This window comes from Aspergillus lentulus (genome assembly GCF_001445615.1).
Source record: "Aspergillus lentulus DNA, contig: Alt16, strain: IFM 54703, whole genome shotgun sequence".
Lineage (NCBI taxonomy): Eukaryota > Fungi > Ascomycota > Eurotiomycetes > Eurotiales > Aspergillaceae > Aspergillus > Aspergillus lentulus.
In genome coordinates, this window is record NW_028322113.1 from 1358025 (window position 1) to 1385917 (window position 27893).

Consider the following 27893-nt stretch of genomic DNA (forward strand, 5'->3'; position numbering starts at 1 on the left):
GCTCCCTACTGGTACCGTTGATCTATGAATCGGAGCGATGGAGCTCTCACGGCAGGAGTATCCAGCCCTGCTGGTAGGCATAACCCGATCTCGCACACCTTGATCTTGCCACTGCTATGGCAATGAAATTGCAGCAGCTAATATTTTCAATCTATTCCTACCTTTAGGCCTCTTTGCAACCCAACCAAGCGATTAATGTCCTCAATGATCGCATACGTATCATTAACAAGATCAACGCGGATATCGCGGATTGGCTCCAGGTATGGCTTCAACCTCTTAACACAAGTGCAACAGAAGCTTTGGATCTAACTTCTTGTCTTCCGCGCGACAGGAACGCCGCCGTGTTGAAGAAGCTTACGCGCAAGGGTTAAGGAAACTGGCGCATCGGCCACAACTTGAGAATGGGGCAGCGCTCGGGTAAGCTTGGTCATTCGGAACTGAAGCACGAAAAGACAAGGCTAATCTCCGTATGTTTTACGACACAATAGCATTTTCCAACTACCATGGCAGCGCATCATCAATGCCACCGAAGCCGTGGCCGCATCACACGAAACGTTCGCGCAGAAGATTGACGAGGACGTGGAGCGCCCCTTGAGAGAATACAGCAGCAAGAACCGAGAATTGGCATCGATGCCTGGCATCCAAAGTGATCTCGCTGCGTTGGCCAAGAGCTTCGAAGCGAACCAGAAGAAGGTGGAAAAGGCCAGGGAGAAAGGGCCGAAGGGGGCAGAGAAACTGGCCGCTGCCATTTCTGCCGCAGAGGAGATCAGAGAACAATGGGATTCAAGGGCACCTTTTGTGTTTGAGCAACTTCAGGCAGCGGACGAAGGCCGAGTAAATCATCTCCGCGACGCGCTGACTCAATTACAAACGCATGAATCGGACCAGGTAGAACGGTGTCGCCAGGCTGCCGAGAGCTGCCTAAATGTACTTCTCAATGTTGAGACTGCGGATGAGATCAAGACATTTGCCGCCAAGATTAATGGAGGCAGGCCTGTTGCTCCCAGAAGGCAAGAATCGATACCCTCTGGCGGGGCAGGAGCACCTCTTGCTCCTCCGCCGCGTATTCAGGACGATGCTGCTAGTCAACGCTCGGAGAATTCGGGCCCTGTCCGGACACCTCCTGGTAAGTCTTAACACTCCACTATTCACACAAGATGTTTGCTGATCATGTTTGTGTCGTAGCTCCAGAGCCCCGCACCACAGCCCTTGGTGGACTCAAGCGACTAGGAACTGTCATGGGCAGAAGGAAGAGTGTAGTGCAAACCCCTGGAGGAGGGCCGCTCTTCGGGGACAAGAAGCATCGTAGTCCGTTTGCTTCATTCAAGCGGGGAGATTCACGCGACATGCAGATACCCGAATCCCCTACAGGTACGGATCGTCCCGGTACTGCTCTAACTACTCAGGATAGCCATGGCGAAGCCGCACCGATCCCAAGTGAGATCCACGAGCGAGAGCTTCCTGGTTCACTGCCGACGAGTCCAGAACCTCAGCAAATACCAGCGACCACGAATGGGGGATCAACTCAAGAGGCTCATAATGAGCCGACACCGGCTGCTGCTCTGACTGCGAACGAGGTATGTGTAGACGACGTGAACATTTGGATTAAGCTCATGACGATGCATAGCCGCGAGTCGACTCGGAAGGGTTCTCGGAACGACCGCAGACCATTGACGAGATAACACGGCTTCAGCGAGAGGCGGCTGGGTAATGATTTCCGTCTTGCCGTTCATAGTAGACAAATCATGCTAATTGCTATAGATTGGATGAACATGGCATGAATCTGACAATCCGAGATCAACCAATCTTCGAAGATGAGAACCAGGCTAAACAAGCAATGGACGAGATGGCTAATCAGTTACGTCTGGTAAGTGCGGCTAGAGAAGCTTATTCCCTGCGCTCTCGGCTGACCCTCCCTGCAGCAAGCTCAACATAGCGGAGTCAGACGAAACGCAGGAACCATACGTGGTCGTCGCGATGTTCGTAACACGGTTTTCATTCCGAACCCTCCGGGTTCGAGCAATGGGCTCCCTGTTCCGCCATCGGGGTCCGATGTTTCTACTCCTACGTCACCAGGTCTGCCTACTAGGCATGTCACTTCGCCCAGCACCGCTACAGATGACCATGCACTCTCAGATACAACGTCTATTCGCTCATCACACACCTTACACAACATCTCAGGCCCAGTTTCCCATCCTGATCTGCACCAACCTGGGCTGAATGCATCGATCGTAGAGACAGTCAGTGCGTGGTTCTCTGAGGGCGCTGTGACCAAGTCCTTCGTCGTAGGAGAACTTGCACTGGCCTATAATGCATTGAGTGGAACAACGCCGGATAACGCGCGCGTTCGTCTTGATAATTTCCAGGTATTGGAGAAGGTCGCTGCCAACCCACATTCCGTACAGGAAGAGAAGGGCTCAGGAGACGAGAAGAGAGGCCAGTATAGCGTCCTCCTCTCTAACATCACCCGGTCTTCACCGACCGTGGCTTTCAAGTACCAAGTTCACATCGACCAGTCGGAAGCTTCGGCTTACTGTCCCGTGATTTTCAAACCTGCGTGGAATCTGGAAGAGTTCCAGGCAAGCGTGATCATCTTCTACTCTATGAATTCCTCATTTGCCTCGTCGGTACCAAGAGAATCAATCACCATCAAGAACCTCACCTTGACTGTGAATTTGGATACATCTCCTGAAGAAGGTCGCGAGTCAGCTCATGCCACGAGTGCTGTTATGTATCCCAATTCAGGGGCCACCTTCCGTCGCAAACAGTCAGCCGTAACTTGGAAAATCCCGGAACTCGAAGTACGCGCCGGAGCTGACGGAAAGCTACTTGTTCGGTTTGCGACTTCAACCAGCTGGCCACGGAAAGGCAAAGTTGACGCGAAATTCGAGCTCCAGACAGCAGACGCTGGCTCTCGCTTGGGGATTAGTACCATGTCTCAGCAAGAGGACACGACGCAGAAGGGAACCGATCCCTTCGCAGACGAAGATGGCAGTCTGCAAGCATCTGATGGCCCGTCCGCGTCCTGGAAAGAAGTAGCCACAGTCCGCAAGCTGGTGGCTGGCAAATACGTGTCATATTAAAGGGGCAGTGACCGCCCATCCAAGTCCCTTAGATACGATACCGCCACGGATTATTCATTGCGTTTTCTGGAGTTACCTCGCCTGATCTGGCAACTTGTTACCCCTCGAGATACTCGTTCTTAGCACCCTTGCACTATTACTTGGTCCAGAGCTTTCTGATTCTTGCCCCCCTTTTTTTTCTCCCTATGTCGATATCTTCGTTTCTAAGTCCTGGTCTATTGATACCTTCTGGATAAAGTAGGCTTGTGTGGTTATTGTAAATAAGTTCTCTTGTCTAAGTACTACTCCGTAGGGAAATGGACCAGTTCATACCGGAGGCTCAGTTTACAGAAAGCAAGACGGTTGGTAGAGATCATTCATTATATATTGACATGTGAGATTTCAGGTTGAAAAGCCGAGTAACATTTCCACAGATTAGTCCCCCCATCGAACATGGCACCAGAAATGCTAGTTAGGAAATCAAATCAACTATTTACAATACGAATGGGTACCCAAGACATAAAGGGCCATTATCAAGAAATCACATCCTCGCAGCCCGTGTAGTCTTATCATAAAAGTCCAACGTCATAGCCGCCAGGAAACAGGGTATATCCTTGCGTTCTTCGACCCAGAACTTGATCAGATGTTTGATCTCCATCGCGAAGAGGCTGTTCGGGCCACCCGAAATCTTCATCGTGCCGTTCTCGCCGTCGAAGATGATAGAGTTTTCCTCGCCGTTACCCATGCTCCCTGGCCCACGGGAGTCAGAGGAGGCGCCGGGGTCGCCGTGCCGGTAGGCGGGGGAGAGATGGAACATGGAGGTGACGCGGACGCGTCCGTTAGGGAGGAAATCCAGCTTGTAACCTAGTAGGGAGGCGACTGCTTCGCGGAACTCGGATGATTTTGCGGTCCAGATTTCTTTTAAGCGGCGCATGCGCTTTTCCTTGTCGGCAACTACTTTCTCCATTTCGTTGAGCTCCAGTTTCATGCTTTCGAGTGTACTGATGGGCACAACTTTGACGTCCGCATGGTTGGCCTGCAGTTGGGCCAGGAGATCTCGGTTTTCTGCCCGGAGAGTTGTGATAGTGGAGAATTTGAGCTTTTCCGCTTCGGCGGTGGGATTGTCACGCAGCTCCAAAATGCGTGTGCGAGACTTGGCCTTGAGGGATTTGAGCTGGGATTTGGTGGCTTCCAGTTCCTTGCGGAGGAGGGCTGCGGACTGTTCAGACTTGGAAAGAGAGTCTTGCAGCGTCCGGTTCTTCCGCGTCAATACAGAGAGTCGTTCGCTCTCGGCGTCACTCTCGGCTGGTGACAACGGTCGTTTGAGGCCTCGGGGTTGTGTATCGTCCTGCTGTGGAGCTTCTCGCTTCGCGAGTTCTTCATGAGCCTTTTGCACTTCCGCGCGGTATTCATCAACGAGCTTTTCCAGGTTGGCGATCTGCTCAGATTTGCGTTGGTCGAACTGGCTCTGTTCCGCGTTCATGGTGACCTCTTCCGTGTCGAAAGTCTCCAACTGGGCGCGGAGATACTCAACCTCCTTGACTGCAAGTGCCCGCTGACGTTCCAGTCTAGCTCTGATGCGACTCTCAGATGTGGCTCCGCCAGCGGCCGCGCCTGCAGCGCGCAATTTCTCTAGCTCCTGACGGAGGTTGGCTCTCTCAGTCTCCAAGCTCTTAATTATTTCATCTTTCTCCAAAAATTGTGCCTCGATGCTGCCCAACTTGTCAACCAATGTCGCCTTTTCAATCCGTTCTTGCAACAGGGCTCTGACGACCGCCTCGGGCGAGTCAAATTCCGCAGGTTCATCGTTCTCCTGTAGCAGACTGGTCCACGAGCTCCGCTCATCCTCTAAAATCTGCTTTTGAATCTGAATAGTGTTCAATTCCGACTCCACTTCTTTCATGAGCTGGAGCTGATTTTCCAGCGACTTCTTTTGTTCCTCTACTACCTCGACATTCTTCTGAACTTTCCGCAGGTGGCGCAGTTCTGCCGTCTGTTCTCGATTTGCAGTCTCCAAGTTCCTAATGTGAGCGACTTGATCAGAAAGCTCCCTCTTCAATACGGACAGTGTTTCTCCGTCAGCCCCCTCTGCTTTCAAGCGAATATTTTCCGTTTCAAGGTTGGCAACATCCATATCCCGCTGCGACAGTTTCTCTTGAGCAGATTGTAAATTGTTTCTTGCATTTTGAAGGTCGTTCTGCAGTTCCTCCAGCGTCTTTTGAAGTGACGAGCGAATTGTTTCTAGTTCATTGATCTGATGTTTGTGTTGTCTTTCCTGGTCGAGAAGCTGAGCTTGAGTCTCTCCCAGTTCCTCCTGTATGTTCTGCTTTTCATCCTGTAGGCTTCTAAGTTTCCGCTCTAGTCCGACCTTGTCGTTAAGGGCCTGGTCTTGAACTTCCTTCAACTCTTTGGCAAGCGTTTCACTCTTATGGTTGGCGCGATGACTAGCGGATTCTGCAGCCTGCGATCAAACTGTTGTCAACGTGTGCCCAGCACCATTGGCAAATAACGAGGAGGACAACAAACCTGCGCCTTCCTGAAGTCCGCATCGGCCTTCAATTGTAGATCTCGGAGTTCCTTCTCATGGCGGAGCGTCAACAAATCCCGCTCCTGTTTGATATTCTCCAGCTCGTATCGCAGAGTGCTGACTTGTACGCGTAGCTCCTCCTTCTCCGTATCTATGGCAAGTCAGTCCTGTGATTTATATCCATGGCAACGTGCGATCTAACCGGGCTTCGGAGGCTGCGAAGGGCGGATGGATTGGCGAAAAATATTTTGAGTTCCCATGATGGACAAAGGCGAGGCGCTCCCAGGAGGAGACCCCAAAGGGGCTCGCGAGTTTCTATTCGGATCCATCTGAAGGTTGCGTTTAGCAACAAGTTGGGTTTGATGCGAGTGCGATATACCTTCAAGTATCCATAAATGACGAAGTTCCATAGACCCCAATCGGTCCGAAGGTTATAGGGCGTATAAAGTGCGCCACATGACACGCTCTCCGAGCTTCAAGAACGCTCCCAACGTTCCACAATTGCAGAAATGCCGGAGGTTGCGCGATGCGTTTGAGAGGCCCCCAGCTACTCATCGGGATTGTTTTCGATGGGATGGTCGATCATACCCGATTGAGCAAGTGATGAGTAAGCAGCCAGTGCCATGAGCTCGAGTTCCTAAATCGGACTAGCGTCAGAATTTTCAGATGGATTTGATTTTTTTGCGGATTTCGAAGACACCGAAAAGACCATAATATTATTTGTTCCTCCCCCCGTTCACGCCAACACCCACCAATCCTCGGTCGTCCCTTTTGTTTCTCTCCTTTTTGGTATATTAAGCAAGCGCAACTTCGTCACAATGGCCAAGGACAAGTCCGAGAAGAAGGACAAGCGCGAGAAGAAGGAAAAGCGCTCGGAGAAGGACGGCGTCCACAAGAGCAAGAAGGACAAGAAGGAAAAAAAGGACAAGACTCTTCTCGCTGAGGCAGCAGAGCAGGAGCTTACTAGCAAGGTTTTGGATGGAATCGACAAGGCTGTTGCTGCCGAGACTGCCGTCAATGGAACTGCTGAGGCTGAGATGGATGTCGACAGCCGCCCAGTCGGTGCACTGGTGCCATTCGCCAATCCTCTGGTTGAGGACAAGCAGGCTAAGAAGGTTCTCAAGAGTGTGAAGAAGGGTGAGTGATTCTGAAAATCATTTGGACGATTCGTCTATCAGGAGCTCTATTTTTCAGAGCGAAAAAACATCGACTGGATCAATAGTGTACTGTGTGCTAACTACCTCCTAGCTGCCGTAAACAAGTGCCTGAAACGCGGCGTCAAGGAAGTCGTTAAGGCTCTTCGCAAATCGCCCATCCCCGCCGCCAATGCTACCATCTCCATTCCCACCGCAGTTGTCATCCTTGCCGCGGACATTTCGCCCATGGACGTCATCTCACATATCCCCGTTCTCTGCGAAGACCACGGTATCCCATATGTTTTTGTCACATCGCGAGCCGAGCTGGGTAACTCGGCTGCTACCAAGCGCCCGACCAGTGTCGTCATGGTTGTGCCCAAATCAGCCTCCAAGGGCAAGAAGAAGGACGGCGAGTCGGAAGCCGACGGAGAGGATTTCAGCGAAGTCTATGAAGAGTTGGCCAAGCTCGTCCAGAAAGAGTCCAAGAAGGTGAACCTGTAAAGGCCTCTTCTTTCTTTCCGTTGCTCTCTTCTGTTTCTGTGGGTTTTATTTTAATGTCGGGGCTGTTGCCCTCTTTCGCTGCTGTCTCGTCAATTGCTCTGGCTGTACAGTTCCACGTTTTTGTCTGACAAGACAGTGCATGTCTTTGGGGTCTGGCCTTTGGGACGTGTTCATTTGGGTTGATCTTTCATGATATGTCCGTTGCAAATCTGGCGTTCGTAACTTGGTGTATGAAAAGGCAGGAAGTCTTTCTAAAAATGAAGCTCAACACGAAGTTGATATTGTTCGATCTACATATTGATATATGAATTGAATCATTATAGGTTCTGATAAAGTGTTTGGAAGGACAGCAGAATCAATGGCTGACTCTCCTGTTCTCCTGCTTGGGATACACGCTACATTTCGTCTCTTCTTGTATGTGTATCCCAGGCGAAACGCTCATTGCGCTTCTCAATGAGAGGTATGACACAGTTATCAATCCAAGAGCCGTGGAAAGCTCCTTCTTGATTCCTGCTCTGCAGAGGACCCATCCGAATCACTCAGCGGCTGGCAGACAAGATTGGGACAATCCACAATTCCTGATCCTTACACTGATGCTCAGTACCTGATGGGTCATAGCAAGTCAGCGACTGGTCAACCGAAGCCTCGAATATGCCATGGTGAGAAGATCGTGCGATCTGACCCGGTGTCAGTGGCTGAGAATCAAGGGCTTTCGCATTTGGGTGATCCCATCTGGCCAGACTGTGCCACTCGACGATGAATCGGGCCGTCCAAACTCCAAATGAGAAGCCTGCATCTTGCGCAAGGCTTCCTCTCCAGCAAATGGTTCCTGACCTTCGACAAATCTGGAAGTTAGGCGATCGTTTCGCCGTGAAATTAACGAAAAGAGGATGTAATACTAAGCTTGTATGCCGGTCCTCAGCGCTTCTTGACGAACCGAATTGAAATCGCTGCAGTGAAGACAAGCTAGGCGGCGCTTCCATGGTGCAGATTTGGCATATCGTTCAAAAGTCGAATCATTAAGAAACAAAGTCTAATAATCAGAGAGATTAGCACAAAGCTTCATATAAGAAGGACTCAATCGTGATCCTGTCACCTGGGCAAAGGTGGAGTTCCTGCAGGTTTGTTGGCTGGATAGCATGAAATACAAGGAGATGATCCATCATAGGAGAGACATACAAGTAAAGTCACGATGCGTCTCGCAACTCAGCATCCCCTCTATTTCTCCTTCCTCTTCCCTTCCCTTGTTGACGCTGGGGAATGTGGGGACCAAGCACTTCAAGTCGAATACTTAATCAGCAAGGGACATGCCCTACGCCCATATAACTCTAAATCCTCCGGTAGTTTCAAAACCATCCCTGAGTCAGATCGAGAGCATCGCGTAGAATAGACTGGGGGGAATTCAAGGCGAGTTTAACGCAAGGGTCAACGGTCAATAAAAATCAATGGTTATTTATCACTGTCTCGGCCGTAGGTATAGATATATGGGAGTCGGGGTCACCATCAACAGAGCACACCTCAGTTAAATCACTACCAGTTAAGCAGCAAGAGTCAAACAACGATGCTACCCAAGTATTCCCTACTCTTCATCTCCTTTTGTTTATTGAACCTCGTCTCCGCGTTCCTAGTGTATCTCTCCGAAACCAGCGGAGAGACAGCCCATTTCCACGAAGCAAAGGCACGTCCATGACAACCCCTTCTTCAGTCAATGCCCAGTCCTAATTTTTGGTCAACTATAAAGAGCCAGGAAAAAGCCACTATCACAGCAGACACAACGTCTAACGTACTATCTCCTGTTGACACGGTCTGCAAATCATGGAAATCAGCCTGATGGCTCACGAGCCACCATGGCCCATTTATCTCGAGTAGACCGGTCGACGAAGGCAGTGAAGACGAGGACTGGGTATCTGTTATCGAGTATACTACTTTGTATTCTGAGCGGCCTGCTGAGCAGTTGAGGGCGCCTGTGATGATTATGTTGATTATGATGTGGTTAGCTGTGTTGGCGGTTGGAATCGTGGAAGGGATTGAGTTCGTGTTGGAGCGATGTGGGTGGATGGGCGACTGCGAGGGTGATTGTCTGTGTGAGAGGTGTGATGAGGAGAAACTTGGTTTTGGATGGGAGGGTTGAACCGCGTTGCTGTGATTGCTCTTTGGCCGACGATAGAGACGAGGGATGCGTTTCTATTAAGGTATAACACGCTTGTCCATGATCAAGTGTTTCATTTCAAGTTCTATGGTACATAGCCATGCAACTGCAGACACAGTCCGAGCACAATGGAGGATTAATTAGAAGTCAACTTTTCGCTCATACGCCTTCCGCCGTCATTGATATCATAAGTATTCGAGTTCGTCGTGATTAAGCTCTCTGATCACTTTCCAAAGGCTGATACCAGGTCTTATCGTCGACTCCCTTCTTCTCGACCGGGCCTCGGACAGCATCAGCGGCGCCAGTATCTGCAGCCTTGCGCTGAGAGTAGTTTTCGGCGAAGCGGCCAGGGTCTTGGTCGCTGCCAATTTCTGAAGTGAAGCTGGCGTTATTGTTGGGGTCACTATCAAAGCCACCCTCCTGCAAGTTGTTGCCCTTGGGTTTGGTGTGAGTATGCTGCCCGGTCACACTCTGGATGTACGAGGGGGCCTGGCCGGCATTGTACTTGCTGCGGTGACCACTTCCACTTGCCTCAGCGGGCTGGGACTGAGGCTGGGATTGGGATTGAGACTGAGATTGAGTCTGAGATCGGGTCTGAGGCCGAGAGCTCTGCTGGGAGGTGGAATATTCGCCCTTGTTGATACCCAGATCCCGCTTGGCAGCCGTCGAGCCGCCAGTGTAGCCAGTCTCTGGAACATGGGCACCAGGGAACTTCCCTTGGCCACCCATATTTTCAGGGTACTTCTCTTTCTTGTCTAGCTCCTCACGGGTGGCAGCGTCGGGAGCAGAGGACAGCTTAGTAGCGCCAGAGGTGTCCGTGTTATTGAATGTAGATTGACTGCCAGAAACCCCAAGAGGTTCGGCACCCCGGTTCTGGTTGTAGTCACCACCGGACCTGGCTGATTCGGCAGCAAGGGAGTCGTTGGCGACAGGTCCAGAAGTCTCCTTGTTTGGATGTCTTCTAGCTTCGGGATCTGTCGTGACCTGCTCGAACATTTAGCCAGATGTTTGTATAGAGCTGAATTGCATTGCTTCACGTACCTTGGTGTTTCTCTGGCCGGGAGGGACGGGTTTGCCTTGGAGATCCATTATGATGTTCTTTGATCTGATCAAGAATTGATTGTTGGGAAGGGATATAGCTATGTGAGATGCAGTTGATTCTGCTTCACTAGTCGATGTGTCTGTAGTCGAGCACAGTATGTTGCGTCGATGGAAAGCTATATAGCAATGACCACTAGATGTTGTAGTCCTGAATGCTAGCTCATCCAGCCGGGTGATGTCACTCTGACGGTACGAAACCCCCGCCCCAAGACACTCAGATTGCCAGCAAGCGACATCAGAGAGACAGGTACGTCAATGAACCAACACCACTGCCCTTGAGTGGCGCAGGCAACAGAAGACCGAGTGGAGAAGAGTGATAGACAGAAGACATTTGCTGCAATATGTTGCAATCACCCTTAGGTTTCCAGACCGAAACCTCCGCTCTCGATCAAATCATATCGATTACACGGCTCCATCCTTGCAGGGCATGGATCGACTGTCGAGCTCTCCACATGCTCAACTGCTCGGTTCGGAGGTCAACCATGATTGCGCAATGAAGTGTCGTTCGACGGTCGATGCTGGGGAATCTAGAGCTGACTCAACTTGTTTGACGTCATGGCCTCAGGCCATCAAGGTATACTGGGACATTGGACATTCTCGGCCAAACACTGACCGCAGAGATCAGGAAAGTCATGGTAGGATGGTCATAGAAATCGAATGATTATTTCTCATTTAGCATGTCGCAGTTTATCTTGGTACGTGCAAATGCACTGCACTACTGTTCAATGGGTGGGTGACGTTCATTTAAGCTTGTACATTATAAGTCACGTGACATTATAACTTGTACAAATCTGGACGCTAGTACATCTCTATCCATACGAAATTTAACGTCGGTGATTGCCTCCACACTACGAGCAGATCTTATTGTCAGTATCGTCAAGCTTTTATGCTTCTCTTCGGCTGTTCTGTGCTCTCGTGAAAACTTTCGCAGGCTTTACCCGGGCATATACAACTCTGTCCTCTATGTACTTGTCTGCAAGCTGGGATACTAGAAGACTTTTTTATTTGTTTGGTATGGATTATCATTAAATGCTTTGGGTCGCTCATCATAAAGTTGTATCAATACATTCATCAAGCGAAGAAATTATTTCCGAGCCTTAGCATCCCCCGGGATATCCGAAAGTCCTTCCGTGGCCTGGCGACCAACCTTGCCTGTGGGCTGAGTTTCCTTGTGCAATTCCTCTCCTGACTTCCGTGCACTGCTTTCTGCAGTAGCGGGCCCCCTTAGAGCGGTGTTACTCTCGCCGGAGACGGATCCTTGTACGCCGCCGGAGCCGACGTTGACAGCTCTCTGGTCTGCAGACTGCCAGTCGCTGGCGACGGGAGGCTGGTCTGGCAAAGGCAGGTTGGCCTTGCGTTCTTCGATGGCCTTGGCCTTGTCTGTGTGCTCATCGACGATGGACTGATTCGTAGAGTTAGCAGCTGTGTCACCAAGTTGATTTGCCTCTGGGTCAGGAGGGTTGGTGTTACCTTCATAGCAGAGACATTAGAATTGGCAGGTGTGTTTCCACCGGCGGCATGAGAAGCGTGGGACTCGGGCTTGCGAAGGTCCTGTTGGGTCTTGTAGAAGGTTTCGCTAGACATCTTGTGGGGGAGTGTTGGGTGTATGGGATAGGAAAAATGACAGGTAGTAGTTTGACTTTGATGTGATGCGAAGAAAGCTCTCTCGAGTGTGTCTTTGGAAGTTTGAAGTTGATGAAGTTTCTAAATGTATGCAAGAGGAGATTCAACGTTGTTATATGTTGGAGCTATTGTGACTGGGGACCGTCATCGTCCTGACAAGGCTGGTGGTGACTTTTGCCATTATGACGACATACTATCCGCGCAGGCCTTGGTTTGCATGTTCAGCGCACCCAGACTTCCAACAACCCACCATTGGAGAGAGCTCTGCTGCCAAGGACAAGATGAGTGGCTACGGTGGGCTTCAGTGAATCATAGGCAGCCTTCATAGGGCCCGCTCAGAGTTGATTTCGGGTGTTGCGCCGGGGTACGTTCACTCTACTCCACATGTTCAATATCGCCTCATTTTTCCATGCCTGCAGCACCATTGAAGACCGAAGATGTCATAATACAGAGGTCGGTGGTCCCTGAGCTGAATTCGTTCTGTTTCTTTATCCTTCCTGCAACTTTTCTTGGCTCTTCAGTCGTGAATTAGTCGTCATAAAGATCTTCAAGAACCATTGGCTGGGGATCTCGTCCATGCTGCCCTGCGATACCCCCGGATAAATGGAATATCCAATAAATATTGCAGAAGTTTATTTCCGGGTGATTCCTTAGAGTAGCAGCTTCAATGTCAGGGCGGTGCATCAACCTGGCATTTCCGGACCAGGAGCAATTCTCGTGATGCCAGCTTGAATGTACTGCAACACCAATGAGTGTATTTGAAAGGCAGAACACAACATGGTAACTAAGATAGTTCAACGCTGGGCCATACAATGTAAAATGGCAGTGTAGGCCTTTCTTCCTCATCCTACAATGGCTCTATGATGCTGAGCCTTTTACGAGAGGTACTGAGCACGCGATTGCAAGATATCACAATCTCGGGGGTTTTACACCGCCTGCCGGAGATAGACGGCAGAATCCAAAATGTCCCCGCTGGGTCAGATGCGAACTTTTTTGGTTTGTATGAGTTGGACGACTATAGACAGCGATTTTTGCTTTTGTCTTTTGCATATACCTAGAGCCACAGGTGAACTGTCATTATGCCAAGAGATCCCTTAATCGGCCTGGTTGGAAAGGTTGGTTCCTGCTGTCATCTCATAAGATAATGCCGCTGATTGAGTTGAGGGGCATTTAGCCTTCCAGCGGGAAATCCACAACGCTGAACAGTCTGACAGATGCCAGTTCGAAAGTTGGTGAGTTGCTGATAACCTGACTATTACTTGTACACTATTGACCAGTACCTCCTTTTCGCAGGAAACTTCCCGTGAGTAACCCGAGACACCGTCTTCTGCCTTTTCTTCCTCCGTCGCCCGAAAGTTTCCATACGATAACCGCACACCATGCGCTTTCAGGACAATTCTGACTCTCGACGTACAGATTCACAACTATTGACCCTCAGCGCGCCATTGGGTATCTTCAAATAGAGTGTGCCTGCAAACGCTTCAACGTTTCAGACAAATGCAAGCCGAATTACGGTAGCTGCGTTGACGGCCGCCGTTCCGTCCCTATCGAGCTTTTAGATGTCGCGGGTCTCGTCCCTGGAGCACACCAGGGTCGCGGTCTAGGGAATAAGTTCTTGGACGACCTACGTCATGCGGATGCGTTGATTCATGTGGTGGATGTCAGTGGAACAACTGACGCAGAAGGTCGGCAATTAATTCTGCGTTTACCTCTTATCTCTCAATATCAGCTAAGATGAATTGCGTCCTAGGAAAGGCAACGCGCGGATATGATCCATCGGTAGACATCGAGTGGCTACGATCTGAGATTGTGCGATGGGTCTTGGGTAATCTGATGCAAAAATGGTACGATACAATCAAGAGTGACCCTGGCCCTTTTTGGTACTTCTGCCACGATGCTTACGGTCATACGCAGGGGCTCTATCAAGAGAAGACATGTTGCGACAAGTAAGTCAATGCGGCGTTCCCGCAAACCCATCGAGATGTATTGACTGTGAATGCAGAATCGACGGCAGTGGATACATTACAAGGCCAATTTTCCGGATACGGAAGCACATCGGCGACAGTTGCGCGCTGTCTGGATAGAATCGGTCTGAAAGAACCTCTCGAGGAATGGTCGGACGAGACGATTGAGCGGGTAGTCCAGGCGTTCATTGACGAAAAGTTTCCTACCGTTTTCGCACTGAACAAGATTGACCATCCTGACGCGGACAAGGTTGGTTCCTTCTTCTACTCCTGCAATTGTGCTGGAATTCGCGCTGAAAGAAATAACCTAGAATATTAGCAAGATCGCCAAGATGCAAGATCCAAAGTCAATAGTGCTATGCTCCGCGATATCAGAGGTGTTCCTTCGAAGATTGGCGAAACAGGGTTACATCAAGTATACAGAAGGCAGTGAGTTCTTGGATACACGAGAAGATCTCATAGAGATGGGCGATCCCGATGGTGGCGGTCTAAAAGAGATGGACGAGAAGTTGAAGAAGTAAGTATCTCCAGCTGGGACAAGAAAACCTGATTAACCTCGTCTAGCCGTGTTGAGAACTTGAAAGACATGGTTCTCTATCGCTTTGGTTCCACTGGAGTGGTGCAGTGCCTCTCGCGAGCAGCGGAACTCTTGGGACTTGTGCCGGTTTTTCCAGTCAAGAACGTGCACACATTTTCGTCTGGGGCCGGAAATGCGGTGTTCAGAGATTGTGTTTTGGTTAAAAAGTGGGTTTTCTTGCGATCGGGCACCAACGAAGTATATGACTAACGTCCAACAGAGGAAGCACGGTAGCAGACGTTGCCCACAAGGTTATGGGTGACGTTCCCATCTCTTACATTGAGGGTGTTGGCGGCACCCGGGTGTCTGAGGATGAAATAGTTGAAGTAGGGAAGCATGATGTGAGTTGCTCCTTGTAGTTGAGCTTTTTCTTCGCTTGCTAAGAAGATTTTTGCAGGTCCTCTCGTTCAAACCTGGCCGGTAGACCAGAAATATTATTCCATCTATGTACAGTCGATATAAGGCAATTTCTGTAAAGAGACAACCACATGCCATAAATAATACAACGACAAATCGAAGGCCACGAACTCATCCAAAACTAGTTGCCTCAAGTGGTCAATCGGGGCGATCAAGTACCCTTCTATAAACCATGAACACGTTAGCCAGGTGAAACATTACCGACGACAACAGTCTCCGGTGGGAAGGGACAGGTAGCACTCACCTCAGCTCTTTCATCATTCATACCGATTATCGGTTCAGGCGCCTTGGGGTGTTCCTTTTTAGCTTGACGCTCCTGCTTGAGACCTTCCCTCTCCGTCACCGCTCCCTGCTTGGATTGGTCTGCGACACCCGCGCTTTCTTTTTTCTCCTTCAGCCCAGAAGCGGAAGATTCTGTCTGAGGATCTGTTATATCCCTTTTGTCCTTCGATCTCTTCACCGCATGGTCGTCGGTTGAAGAACCCTTCCATTCTTGGCCTAGAGAGCTGTTGAAGCGGGCTCTCACATTGCCAGGTGTGGGAAGCCTGGCAGGTTGCCAGACAGATTGAAGCGGAAGAAGAGTCACGCGTGGAGGGCGCGGAATGAGCATGCTTTGGAGCTTTGAAGTTGTAGTCGGGAGGCGAGGGCTGCTAGGCATGTTGGTCTGCGGTCGTGAGCGTTAGTTGTTCAGTGGTAAATTAGTGCTTCTTAAGTCGTAGACATTCGGTACTAGTACCACTCGAGCGGTACAATGCTTCGTTTAAGTAGGGTTCTCTCAGGGCGTCAACTTCCTTCGAGCCGCGGAAGGCCGCAGTCAAAGCAAGGCCTATATTGAGTGACGAGATGTCCTATGACGTCTAAATGCTGCAATGGTATGGACCAATCAAGATTGTAGGGCTTAGGGTTAAGCTTCCCCGTCTTATCGATAAGGAGATGGGAGAGTGGGGGAGCTCCCAGCCCCCGGAGCATGACAATTTGGTTTCCCTGTACCTCTTTAATTGCGACAGCTCTGTCTGACAGTCGAGATTGTCCCAGCGACGGAACAATATGCGACGCAACTATTTACCTATTGAGGCTATGTCTTCCTGGGCAAAGCTCAATGGCATTTCCCTCGAGGGAATCGCTTTCCAGAAGCTCCATGGCGAAGAGGGGACAGACAAGGGCTCCGCCATCGTAGCGACAGCGGAAAAAATCGACAAAGAAGCTGAAGCAGACACCCTTCTCACGGTTCCATCTGAACTGGCACTGACTTTCGAGTACGTCCACAACCATGCAAAAATAGATCGCCATCTTCGGGATGTCCTAGATGCCGTCGGCGACTTTGGCAGGGTATGTTATAGGTCACGATCACTACAGATCGGGTTTTCGTCACTTGTCGCATAAGAGCTCGAGCTAATATATACAGACAGCTAGAGGCGCGGTTCTGATATTTTTAGTTGTCCAAATCACGCATGCAAGCCCGGACTTCGCCAACCAACGCCAAAAGATCGGCGTCTCGAACCCTTGGACTGAGTACATCAGGTTTATGCCGGCCTCTATACCTCTACCGACATTTTACTCAGCAGAAGAGCGCGAGCTCTTGGGCGGGACATCGTTGCAGACTGCAGTCGACGCGAAACTCGGTTCTCTTGAAAAAGAATTCGAGCACATCCGCCAAGCTACGGAGGACATACCCTGGTGTCAGGAGCATTGGTGGGATGAGGACACAGGGAAATTCACATTCGACGACTGGAAGTATGTCGACGCTGTGTATCGGTCGCGAGTGGTTGATCTTCCCCGGAGTGGACATGCGATTGTGCCATGTGTAGATATGGCAAACCATGCCTGTGAGGATTCGGTGAAAGCCAGGTACGATGAGGATGGAGCCGGAAACGCTGTACTCCAGCTTCGAACTGGGAAGAAGCTACGCATGGGCGATGAAGTTACCATATCGTAAGTCACGAAGATGACCGTGTTAAGTAGATGTATGTTGATCCGGTGGCATGATAGGTACGGTGACGAGAAGCCAGCTTCAGAGATGGTATTCTCCTACGGTTTCGTTGAAAACGAACGGACAGACGCGAAGCAGATCTTCCTCGACCTGGAAATTCCCGAAGATGATCCCTTGAAAATGGCCAAGGCAGTATTCTGCAAGGAGGTCCCTGGGGTACGGATCACCAGCGCTACTACAGGTTCAGAGGCGGGCAAAACTACGTGGGATAGCCCCTTTGTATGGTGGGCTTGTGTAAATGAGGAAGACGGCCTGAATTTCGACGTGCAGCAAACCACCGATGGGGGAAAAGAACTAAGAGCTACCTGGAAAGGAGAGGACATGGGAACGCCCAGCCGCCTCAACGATTTACTAGCCGCGGACCCTTTATGGGCTATTTTCCAATTGCGTGCGGTTGTGCTTATACTCGAGCGACTTGAAACTCAGCTGGTGATTCTGCGGGAAACCGAAAAGCTAGTTGCTGAAATCAGCAATGACGAGGACATGCGTGCGCTCTTTCGACCTGATGTTTTGAATACGATATCTAGACTGCGGCGGCTAGAGGCTGAGTTGTTGGAGTCGAGTATCGAGGATCTCATGAGTAGCGTAAGAGTTGATCCTCTGCCCGTTGACGTTTGCGAGCGCACTAACCAATATTTCATCATGCAGCGACAGAAACTGATAACATCTGAGACGGTCACTGCGTACATCAACCAACAGTCCGATGACGTAGAAGAGGATTTTTCATAATGAACTCCGATTGAGTTTGGAACATTGACACAGCCCAACTACGTGGAAGTATACGAGTCCAACCGTCCAGGAGTATGTCCATTGATCGCTATATGATTCATTAGCTGTACCAGAAGTCCAGCTCACCTAAGTAATAGTAATAGTAATAGTTTTAAATAATCTCTCGACTTTTCTTCGAATCCCGAGTCGGACTGCCCCCAACGAAAGACTCTTGATACACAGTCAATTACGGAAGAGCCACGAAGCAGGCACTTACCCGATTTCTTCCTACCATTTATTGAGCCATTCATTGGTGGAGTACAAGTCACGACTCTGGGGTAGAAGAACGGGGAAAGACCGGGACACTGGGGGAGGAAGCTTCGGAAACTTGGGGATCTGCACCACAATTTCGGGCTCCTGGGGAATGTCCTGGTTCTGTTAGATTCTGGTCCGATGTCGACATTCGGAATAGGCAGGAGTCTTGGTGGCTTGGGACACGAGTCACGAAACTCTGTTTGGTCGTTTTCATCCAAATAAGGTATGAGCCGGCCACTGGGCATACCAGTGGATGACGTTGTATATACACTAGGGGACCTGGGCTCTTGCCATGCGCACGCTAAGAGAGGCTGGAACGGACGCCGAGCCTATGAAGTATGATTATGGCCTGATGTAATCATGTACTCCATGCGTTTCCAGAAAATTGACTAGAAGGACTGGGGTCATCGGGGTAGAAATGAGCTTTCGCCAGCCACGAGGGAATCGTGCCATACTGCGGTAGTCTATCCGATAACGGCAGATTCAGAAATGGGTAGGCTACATGCCTAGCCGCCTAGCGTCATGATATTTCTATTGTTGCTCGGCTAGTATCTATGATGAGCTGCCGTGATACTCGAAGTGTGCACTTGCACCACGTACTAGACTGGATAATGGGCACGCCTGCGGAGTTTAGCAACTTCAGAACACTACACAGTAGAGACCTTCAAACGTGGGCCACCTCCTTCTGGTAGTCATCTCCACAGAGCTCAATATCTTGATCAAATTAGTTTTCTCCATTTCATGGTTGGGTGGAGCCGGATCAAGGCGGATCCAAATGTTGAGCGTCTCGCCTCCACCTTCGTGGTTTGCTCGGTCAACACTCGGGATTCAAAATTTAGACGACTCCTTAGGGAGAGACAAGAATACTTTCATGTTCATGGTTATGTAAAGTGAAAAAAAAACCAAATTTGAAAGACCTCTGGCCACTGCATAATCGTCTGACTGAACTTTGAGTGTTGGCACGATGTCTTCTAATCTTATTGGATTTTAGGACAGCAATGGGCAATCTCGTATTGGCATTCGATGGTATCCACGGGGATCCCCCGCGATTTTCTCCAGCTGCGAACAGACGGGGCTCGAAAGTGGCAAGCTAACTTTAACAGTAAAATGGTTCCCTCTCAGCAAAATACGGTAGTCAGTCAAATGCCGGCCAGGACTCGGGGCGATCCATTTTAATGTTCTTGTATCCGTACCTGCTGCTCGTATTATTGGAGGAAGTCTTTGTGCGCAAATCAATGATTATCTGGCGAGGAATTCTCGTGAATACTTCGGGCTGTAAGAGTTCTAGGGAATAATTCGGCGGGATCAGCCGTAGATAATCTTCTCATAGCCGCGCAGACACACTTGTGGGTGGTGAAGGGCTTACTCGCTCATGAACATCCTCGTGTCAAGCCTCCAGTTTTTGAGTTCGAGACTCGCTAATCAATAAAAGCATTGCAAGGCCAGGATTGCGGAGAGCTATTCCAGGGAATGGGCTGAATCTTTGTGGTCGTTTCTTGTCTATGTGACATGTCAAGGGGCGGCTGATGTTCTACTTAATAGAGCAAGAAAAAGAGCCATTGGAGGGATAATAGACGATCATCCGTATTTGTATTTGCGCATCGGTCCATTCTTGCCTAAAGGGAGACTACTGCTGGAACTATGAGTTTTAGCGGCTTTGCAATACTCATAGCCTCACTGATTCAAGGCATACCTTGAAAGATGAGGCTTCGCATCATAAGCATAATCTCTGATGAGAAATGCAAAGGGGACTGATACGGAGTACTTCTAGAGTCTTTCCCCCAGATTTGCCTCCACAAAACTGTGGTTCTCTGTTTCCACGATGGAAAAATGATCGCAGCATGACGGTGAACCAGATCTATATCCGAGCAAAGACAATGAAATGCCGACAGCCAAGATACTCTTCAAAGTCAGCAATTAATCTCCAGTTCTCAACGATCGTTCTGGATAGAACCACATCGAGCAGGCGTATGCGTAATACAGTATTGACTAACCCGCGGTTGCATCTTCGGTGTCCGCTGAGCAAGTGAAATGCAGTAAAACATCCATTACTATTGGCTATGTGGGCTAAAGCGCAACTCCACATGGCTGCGTCCCCTCAGGTCCCCTGACACGCTCCAGGAAATGCGTGATGCCACTTTCACGTTCTGCTGTAATTCTTCCTCACAATAATACGGGAGTACCTCTTATTACTACTCGGTCCATTCGGTAGTCAAAAGTTGTTACTTTTCCCACTTTATCCCCAAACAGGCTCGATCCCCCGTTTGTCTTGCGTCTCCTCTCCTCGCCTCTTGTCTTCGTCTTACTACCGCCACTGCTCCTCTTTCTCTTTGACATATATCGTTACTTCTCAGACATCTACGCAGACATTCAAATCTCCACTCTTCTAACATCTCGAATGCGAGACAGTTATCACGCCTCCGGTATCTGGATCGTCGCCTAACCTCACAGAGTACTATACATAGATATCATCCGGGCCCTGCACTTGTTTGGCGTGAACCACCACTTCGAGGACAATCATCATTATCGGCGGCAGATGCGTTAAGAGCATCCAGCCAAAATGCCTGGAATTCTCCCTATGAAAGTGATCAAGGTCGGCAACGGCTCGCAAAGTCGTATAGCCCAAGCCTGCGATCGGTGCAGAAGCAAAAAGATTCGCTGCGATGGAATTCGACCATGTTGTACACAGTGCGCAAATGTCGGTTTCGAGTGCAAGACAAGCGACAAGCTTAGCCGTCGAGCGTTTCCTCGAGGATACACGGAATCATTGGAGGAACGAGTGCGGACTTTGGAGGCGGAAGTGAGAGATTTGAAGAATCTATTGGACGAAAAGGACGAGAAGATCGATGTGCTATCGCGTATACACTCTTTTTCGCCCGCTTCGCAACAAAGAGTTCAGGCTGCGTCTCAATCACCCTCCTCTACTGAATCTGCTCGCCCCAAGCTGTCCGAGGCTGCCGAAGAAGCCATTCAGATCCCGGAAGTACCATCTTCAACTGAGTCACTTGATAGTCTGTGTGTCGGGCTTTCGAGTGCTCGCGGATTTTTAGGTATGATCATTACTGCGGGTATGGTACCAGAATGCCCTGCTAACTTTGTCTAGATGTTTTCGCAAAAGAACTCAAAGAGCAGGGACGGCCTCTTTCTGGCATTTCCACTCAGGCTTTGACAGCCTCGCCTCCGGCCATCTCCCATGCTCGCATTGATCAAGCCATTAAAACAGCCCCACGACTTGTCTCTGACCAGCTCATCAACATCTTCTTCCAAGAATGGGCGCCTCTCTACCCCGTCGTCCATCGGCCGACCATACTCAAAGCTTATGAAAAGTATCTATCGAACACAGAGTCTCTGCAGGGCAGTACACATGACATGGTGCAACTAAACCTGATTTTCGGGATTGCTGCTCTTGCTTCTACTGTAAGTACTTGTGTTTGGGCTTGCATTTGGAGACAGACTTGGGGGACTAACAGGAGGTTTAGTCACGAACTAACCAGGACCCCACCTTCTTCGAAGACAACTGGTCATCAACCCTCGAGTCTCTGTCAAACAATATTTCTATCTCGACATTGCAGTGCTACGTCCTTGCTCAGATGTATTGTATGACCAAGGGGGACTACACAGGACTTCTCCGCTATCGCGGCCTCGCCGTTGGCCTTTGTCATCAACTAAGGCTCCACCAGAGCCAGAAGCGATTTTCTTCCAACCCGCTCGTTGCTGAGACTCGTAAGAAGGTGTTTTGGTGTCAATACGTCCTTGACCGGTTAGTTCCCCATCTTTCTTCGATCGTCTGAGAACTTTAAGGGATCTTTTACTCACATGGCCACAGCCTTACAGCTGCTTTGACCGGACTGCCAGTCCTCCTACGTGAAGAGGATGTCCGTACTGAATACCCCGAGGACGTTGATGATGAGAATGTCACGGAGACTGACTTCTTGCCGACTTTGCCGGGGGAGTCGACTCGCATTTCGAGCGCCCTTGCACTATTCGGAGCATCTCGAGTTCTGAACAAGGCTCTGGAGTATATTTTCCCTTCGGAAGGTGGTTATGAGGTATTGGTGTCGAAGATGCGCTCGGTTGCCGAGCAACTGGACGCATGGGTAAAGACACTGCCTGCTCACCTCCGTCTCGAATTCTCCCAGGACAAACCAAGTACAAACATCACAAGCAGCCGATCACCCCTCCTGGTAGGTTTTTTGGGCCGTCGCTCCCAACGACTGTGCAGTAAGCTAACATCCGTTTTACTTAGTCTCTGGTTTATTATTATATCCGTTCTCTCATTCATCGCCCCGCTGTCTGCTTTGGCGAAGAGCATATTCGGTCTCCGTCAATTCTGGCTACTTTTGACTCGTGCAAGCATATTATTCAGATTCTCCAGCTGCTTGACGAAAGGCGTCTTTGTCTCTCGATCAGTGTTAACCGGAAAGAGCTGGTGTTCACGTCTGGTTTGGGGCTTCTGTGGCAAAACACGGGGCTCAAACGCGAGGGCAAGCTCCTCAAGGAGTGCCAGAAGTTGCTTACCGCGGTTATTGATCAACTCGAACCCGAGTCGGCTCGAGCAGCAGCAGAGTTCAGCTCGGTAGCCAGCCTGTTGGTTTCCTTCGACAGTGACAAACGCGGGACCTCCGTCAAGAACCAGTCCATGTCCCCACCTGCACAGAAGCCGCTTAAGTCACCCAAGAGGCAGCTGCATTCTGTGAAATCACGGTCGGCTAGCGATGAGGTGCCAAGTCAGCCCACCGAATCGCTATCGCGCAGAGCGACCATTCCGGGTACAAGTCTTGGTGCCCCTCACCGTCATCTTCGATCTCCCAGTCGGGCTAGCTTGCCATCTGAGAATTATCCCGCTCCACAACAGTCCATGAACAGGGCTTACTACACGTCGCCGTCTATGACACATGAGCACACACAGACCATGTCGAGCTCGGCTCCCTCGAATGCCGCCGCGGGTCCGATGAGTATGGCTGACTGGGAGTTTGTTCTGAGTGACATGGATCACGGCTATTCGAACATATTTACCGGCATCTACGGGGGCAAAGAATGTGGTGAGGACAGTGGTCCATTTGCTTCTTTGACTGCGGGCTACGTTCCAGCGGATCAAAGTCCCATGCCGCAGTCTGCGTCAACCAAGGATGTCCCGGGTCTGTCACCTGAAGCGTGGTCGGCGAGCAGCAACAGCGACATGTTGCCGAACCATGAGGTCAACCCCGCGCCGCAGAGCGTCCTCAGTTTCTCCGACGAGAGCATGAGTGCCGAGGATAGGTTGCCATACCATGATTTGCAACTGCCTCTGGACGATTTGGACCCATTTAGGGGCATCATGATCCCGGCAGTGGACGACGAGATTGATGAATTTGGAATGACTCACGGTTGGGACCGACGGCTGGCCGTCTGAGACTTGTTATGCTTTTGACATGAAGGATTTTATATGAATTGGGCGCGATCCAGGAGGCGATTTTTTTCTATGTCTTTATTTTCGCCGTGATACCTATTGTCTCTGGAGTCTTGTGGTTTGTGAGTGTCTTGAGCAGACACCTTTCTCGTCAATCTACTTTAAACTGTTCTTGGTGTAATGGTCATATTTTATCTTATATATATATATATATATATGTCATTTATATTGGCCCTTCCTCAAATCAATGATGCTGTATATGCATACTGCGCCTTTTCATCATCATATTCATCACATGCTTCATCCCACAAGTCATGCATATTTGGAGGAATGCTCGCAAGCATGGCAGCGCCCTGAGGCACCGGATTGGTCGAATCTGGCAAGCCCGTCTACTACCTAGGTACTTGCAGACGAATAGGTACCTTAGGCGCCTGAAGGTTTTGGGAACCGTGATAGGTTGGCCTTGTAGTTCAACTGCGTCTGTCTATTGTTTATTTCTAGGTGCTGAATTGTTGTCTCATGGTGTATGGGTAGACGAACATGTGGAGGCTAATTCTTGACAACTGGCAAAGCTATGATAGTCGCATTTGAAACTGAACAGTAGATAGTTGATATCTAGTAGAGAGGGGTAATTATCTGATAATGGCATGCAAAATGCTTACAAAAATTCGAAAATTTTTCCTAATCAGCAGACCAGCAGTATCATCTATCTATTTACCCGTGGCATCTCTCTGGTCTTGAATTCATGGAAAAATTATGGAGTACTGCGTAGAATAAATCGGAGTAGCGTCCTCCGGACCCAGCATTGTTCTGGAGCTCTGGACGGTGTCGGTTATTAATGATAAGGAACTACGGAATATTGTCAAGACATAGACTCGTGCTCCCCCGGAGGACTGTGTAGCGTTGCTATGTCGGTATTGCTTTTGCTGAGTGAGTTTGAGGATATCACTTTGCATGGAGGGGCAAGTATTGGCAGATATCCCTGGTCATGGAGAAGGGGTTCATAGGTGCACTGGAAGAATTGGCCGATGATCGGCGTCGGCTAATGTCATCAGTACTCCTATGCGTTGGAGGGGTCTTGACGGTTGACTCTCTTTGAGACTGAGTAGTCGACGGCAATTGACGACCTGAAGATCCCTTCATGGAGACCTAAGGTTCTAGATTGATAAGGATTATCTAACAGGTGGTAAATTTCTGCTATTATGCTAAATGCTTATTCTACATGGCAAAACTGGCAAAACTCCGCGGAAGAGGATGCCTGAGGTATAGACGGCGATAGCTGGAGTGGGGGCACTGCTACACAGCTACGCAGTCAGCACAAGGGTTCCGATACAGAAGGATTGAAGCTGTGTTCTATCCATTTCGTAGCAATTGGCGGAAAAGCGAGTCCAACGCACCAATTGACTTATGATGCATCAGAGGCGACTCTTATAGCAAATCTTGGATGTCGGAAACCCAAATGCTACGGGATCCTGACCATCCCAACAACGTCAATCGAGCATTCGGTGAGTTGCTGCCCCACCGCCGACATCATTTCCCTTACCATCCCCCCACCTTGTCTTGTCTCGTCCCCCCTCCAACCTGGCTGTCCGTTAACTCGTAGTAAGCATTCGCCATAGCTCTCTACTCTACTCCCCTCTTGCAACCTTTTTCTTGCTCCTTCTCTTACTCTCTCGCTTTCTCCTGAAACCCTCCTCAAAAAAGATTTCCAGAAGAAAGTTTGTTTAATAAGTACTATCTCCTGCCCTTCCTCCCCGTCTCCCCTCCCGTCATTTACATCATCTAACCTTCCAGCAAAAAAAAAGTTAGCAATCATGGGTTACACCGATTTGGATCAATTGGCTATCAACACGATCCGTATTCTTGCGGTATGCTCTATCTGGTCCCCTTTTCATAGCCCGTACCTCCATAATACGCGAGTCAATGGTGGTGGTGATGGTTGAGATGCTGCTGTCTCCAACTTTTAATGACAGCTGGCCGCGGAACACCCCGCTCAGTGTCGAGGGCAAGCTCGGATGATGGCTGTTTTTTCCTCCATCGAAAAGCCGCATCTCAGCTTCATCTCCATGGCATGGAAAGCAATCTGTTGAAGCGATATGCTAATCAATAACTTAGGTCGATGCCACCTTCAAGGCCAACTCCGGTCACCCCGGTGCCCCTATGGGCATGGCCCCTGTGGCCCACGTCCTCTTCAACAAGTTCATGAACTTCAACCCCAAGAACCCCAACTGGCTGAACCGGGATCGTTTCGTTCTCTCGTAAGCTTCCTCGGCCTAGAATGACGGGAGAATTTAATTGCTAATGCTCTTCACCAGCAACGGCCACGGTTGCATGCTCCAATACGCTCTCCTCCACCTCTTCGGTTACAATGTCACCATGGACGACCTGAAGAACTTCAGAGTATGATTTTTCCGTGGGTATCGAACAAGAAATGAGCTTTTGCTAATCCTGCGTAGCAAGTTGACAGCATCACTCCCGGCCACCCCGAGGCTCACGACACCCCGGGTGTTGAGGTCACCACTGGTCCTCTGGGTCAGGGTTTCGCCAACGCTGTTGGTCTGGCAATTGCCCAGGCTCACACCGCCGCCGTCTTCAACAAGCCTGGCTATGACCTGGTCAACAACTACACATACTGCTTCTTCGGTGATGGCTGTGCTATGGAGGGTATTGCCAGCGAGGCTGCCTCCATGGCTGGTCACTTGAAGCTCGGCAACCTGATTGCCATTTATGATGACAACCACATTTCCATCGGTAAGTCTTTACGAAAAGTAACATTGTTGACTCAATTACTGATCCGGGTATTTTCATCTAGACGGTGACACCAAGTGTGCTTTCACCGAAGATGTTATGAAGCGTTTCGAGGCCTACGGCTGGCACACCGTGTGGGTCAAGGACGGTGACAACGACCTCGAGGCCATCGAGGCCGCCATCCACGAGGCTAAGAAGGTCACCGACAAGCCCACCGTCATCCGTCTGACGACTACCATTGGTTTCGGCTCCAAGCTCCAGGGTACCGGTGGTGTTCACGGTAACCCTCTGAAGGCCGATGACTGCGAGAGCGTCAAGCAGAAGTTCGGCTTTGACCCCAAGCAGAGCTTCGTCGTTCCCCAGCAGGTATACGACCTCTACCACAAGCACGCCGCCGAGGGTGCTGCCAAGGAGCAGGCCTGGAACCAGCTCCTCGAGAAGTACGCCACCGAGTACAAGGCCGAGCACGCCGACCTTGTCCGCCGTCTCTCCGGCAAGCTTCCCGAGGGCTGGGAGAAGAGCCTTCCCACTTACAAGCCCAGCGACGCTGCCGTCGCCTCTCGTAAGCTGTCTGAGGCTGTCCTCGAGAAGATCCACGATGTTATCCCTGAGCTCTTGTCCGGTTCCGCTGATTTGACCGGCTCCAACAACACCCGCTGGAAGAACGCCGTCGACTTCCAGCCCCCCGTCTACGGCATTGGCGAGTGGTCCGGTCGCTACATCCGCTACGGTGTGCGTGAGCACGCCATGGCTGCCGTTATGAACGGTCTTGCTGCCTACGGCACCATCATCCCCGCCGGTGGTACTTTCCTCAACTTCGTCTCCTATGCCGCCGGTGCTCTTCGTCTGTCCGCCCTCTCCCGCGTCCGCGTCATCCACATCGCTACCCACGACTCCATCGGTCTGGGTGAGGACGGTCCTACCCACCAGCCTATCGAAACTCTGGCCCACTTCCGTGCCCTCCCTAATTGCATGGTTTGGCGTCCCGCCGACGGCAACGAGACCAGCGCTGCCTACTACTCCGCCATCACCGCCAAGCACACTCCTAGCGTCCTCGCCCTCACTCGTCAGAACCTGCCCCAGCTCGAGAACTCGACCATTGAGGCTGCTCTGAAGGGTGCCTACCCCGTGGTCGAGGCTCCCAACGCCGCCATCACCCTCATCTCCACTGGTTCCGAGGTCAGCATCTGTATCGAAGCCGCCACCTACCTCAAGGAGAAGCACAACATCGTCGCTCGTGTTGTCTCCGTCCCTTGCTTCGAGGTCTTTGATGCTCAGTCCAAGGACTACAGACTCAAGGTCCTTCCCGACGGCATCCCCGTCATGTCCGTTGAGGCTCTGTCCACCATGGGTTGGGAGCGCTACTCTCACGAGCAGTTCGGTCTCAACCGCTTCGGTGCCTCCGGCCCCTACAAGGAGGTCTACAAGGTAAGACTCCACTATAAATTAAACACCTGATAAAAGGAAAGTCAGTACTAACTTGTTTTCCTTTCTTTAGAAATTCGAGTTCACTCCTGAGGGCATTAGCAAGCGTGCTCTTGCTACCATCGACTTCTACAAGGGCCAGCCCGTGCGCTCGCCCATCAACCGTGCCTTTGAGCAGATTCTGTAGAAGTCTTGCGTTAGCGTCATGATGGATTTCCTTTCTTAGTGTCATGTTTACGGCTCGACGAATCTCTTGTTACT

At 50.3% G+C, this 27893-nt stretch overlaps 10 protein-coding genes across 10 annotated transcripts; 6 read left to right on the top strand and 4 right to left on the bottom strand.

Annotated features, from left to right (window-relative positions):
• Window positions 1-37: 37 nt before the first annotated feature.
• ALT_7909 (uncharacterized protein) lies at window positions 38-3083 on the top strand (the record flags this gene model as incomplete). The annotated part of the gene is made up of 8 exons (XM_033555805.2): window positions 38-73; window positions 168-260; window positions 332-417; window positions 489-1126; window positions 1186-1577; window positions 1628-1707; window positions 1762-1867; window positions 1923-3083. The coding sequence occupies 8 exons, from the start codon at window positions 38-40 to the stop codon at window positions 3081-3083; spliced, it is 2592 nt and encodes an 863-aa protein (XP_033411696.2).
• Window positions 3084-3603: 520 nt separating this feature from the next.
• Window positions 3604-5918, bottom strand: ALT_7910 (coiled-coil domain-containing protein MAD1; the record flags this gene model as incomplete). Its single annotated transcript, XM_033555806.2, has 3 exons — window positions 3604-5523; window positions 5589-5740; window positions 5792-5918. 3 exons carry the CDS (start codon window positions 5916-5918, stop codon window positions 3604-3606), a joined length of 2199 nt encoding a protein of 732 aa, XP_033411697.2.
• A 489-nt stretch (window positions 5919-6407) lies between these two features.
• On the top strand, window positions 6408-7226 carry ALT_7911 (H/ACA ribonucleoprotein complex subunit 2; the record flags this gene model as incomplete). The annotated part of the gene is made up of 2 exons (XM_033555807.2): window positions 6408-6726; window positions 6838-7226. 2 exons carry the CDS (start codon window positions 6408-6410, stop codon window positions 7224-7226), a joined length of 708 nt encoding a protein of 235 aa, XP_033411698.2.
• Window positions 7227-9585: 2359 nt separating this feature from the next.
• On the bottom strand, window positions 9586-10464 carry ALT_7912 (uncharacterized protein; the record flags this gene model as incomplete). The annotated part of the gene is made up of 2 exons (XM_033555808.2): window positions 9586-10359; window positions 10417-10464. The coding sequence occupies 2 exons, from the start codon at window positions 10462-10464 to the stop codon at window positions 9586-9588; spliced, it is 822 nt and encodes a 273-aa protein (XP_033411699.2).
• A 1096-nt stretch (window positions 10465-11560) lies between these two features.
• ALT_7913 (uncharacterized protein) lies at window positions 11561-12060 on the bottom strand (the record flags this gene model as incomplete). The annotated part of the gene is made up of 2 exons (XM_033555809.1): window positions 11561-11878; window positions 11947-12060. 2 exons carry the CDS (start codon window positions 12058-12060, stop codon window positions 11561-11563), a joined length of 432 nt encoding a protein of 143 aa, XP_033411700.1.
• A 1118-nt stretch (window positions 12061-13178) lies between these two features.
• ALT_7914 (Ygr210 GTPase family protein) lies at window positions 13179-15064 on the top strand (the record flags this gene model as incomplete). The annotated part of the gene is made up of 11 exons (XM_033555810.1): window positions 13179-13214; window positions 13274-13331; window positions 13393-13402; window positions 13516-13784; window positions 13850-13943; window positions 14014-14045; window positions 14102-14313; window positions 14375-14580; window positions 14628-14807; window positions 14861-14981; window positions 15038-15064. 11 exons carry the CDS (start codon window positions 13179-13181, stop codon window positions 15062-15064), a joined length of 1245 nt encoding a protein of 414 aa, XP_033411701.1.
• Window positions 15065-15238: 174 nt separating this feature from the next.
• Window positions 15239-15715, bottom strand: ALT_7915 (uncharacterized protein; the record flags this gene model as incomplete). Its single annotated transcript, XM_033555811.1, has 1 exon — window positions 15239-15715. The coding sequence occupies one exon, from the start codon at window positions 15713-15715 to the stop codon at window positions 15239-15241; it is 477 nt and encodes a 158-aa protein (XP_033411702.1).
• A 389-nt stretch (window positions 15716-16104) lies between these two features.
• Window positions 16105-17776, top strand: ALT_7916 (SET domain-containing protein; the record flags this gene model as incomplete). Its single annotated transcript, XM_089600344.1, has 3 exons — window positions 16105-16386; window positions 16463-16989; window positions 17047-17776. 3 exons carry the CDS (start codon window positions 16105-16107, stop codon window positions 17774-17776), a joined length of 1539 nt encoding a protein of 512 aa, XP_089455237.1.
• A 2854-nt stretch (window positions 17777-20630) lies between these two features.
• Window positions 20631-23462, top strand: facB (C6 transcription factor FacB/Cat8; the record flags this gene model as incomplete). The annotated part of the gene is made up of 5 exons (XM_033555813.2): window positions 20631-21120; window positions 21174-21487; window positions 21550-21830; window positions 21897-22254; window positions 22317-23462. 5 exons carry the CDS (start codon window positions 20631-20633, stop codon window positions 23460-23462), a joined length of 2589 nt encoding a protein of 862 aa, XP_033411704.2.
• A 1811-nt stretch (window positions 23463-25273) lies between these two features.
• tktA (transketolase tktA) lies at window positions 25274-27819 on the top strand (the record flags this gene model as incomplete). The annotated part of the gene is made up of 6 exons (XM_033555814.2): window positions 25274-25327; window positions 25575-25717; window positions 25775-25859; window positions 25916-26210; window positions 26272-27635; window positions 27706-27819. 6 exons carry the CDS (start codon window positions 25274-25276, stop codon window positions 27817-27819), a joined length of 2055 nt encoding a protein of 684 aa, XP_033411705.2.
• Window positions 27820-27893: the final 74 nt, after the last annotated feature.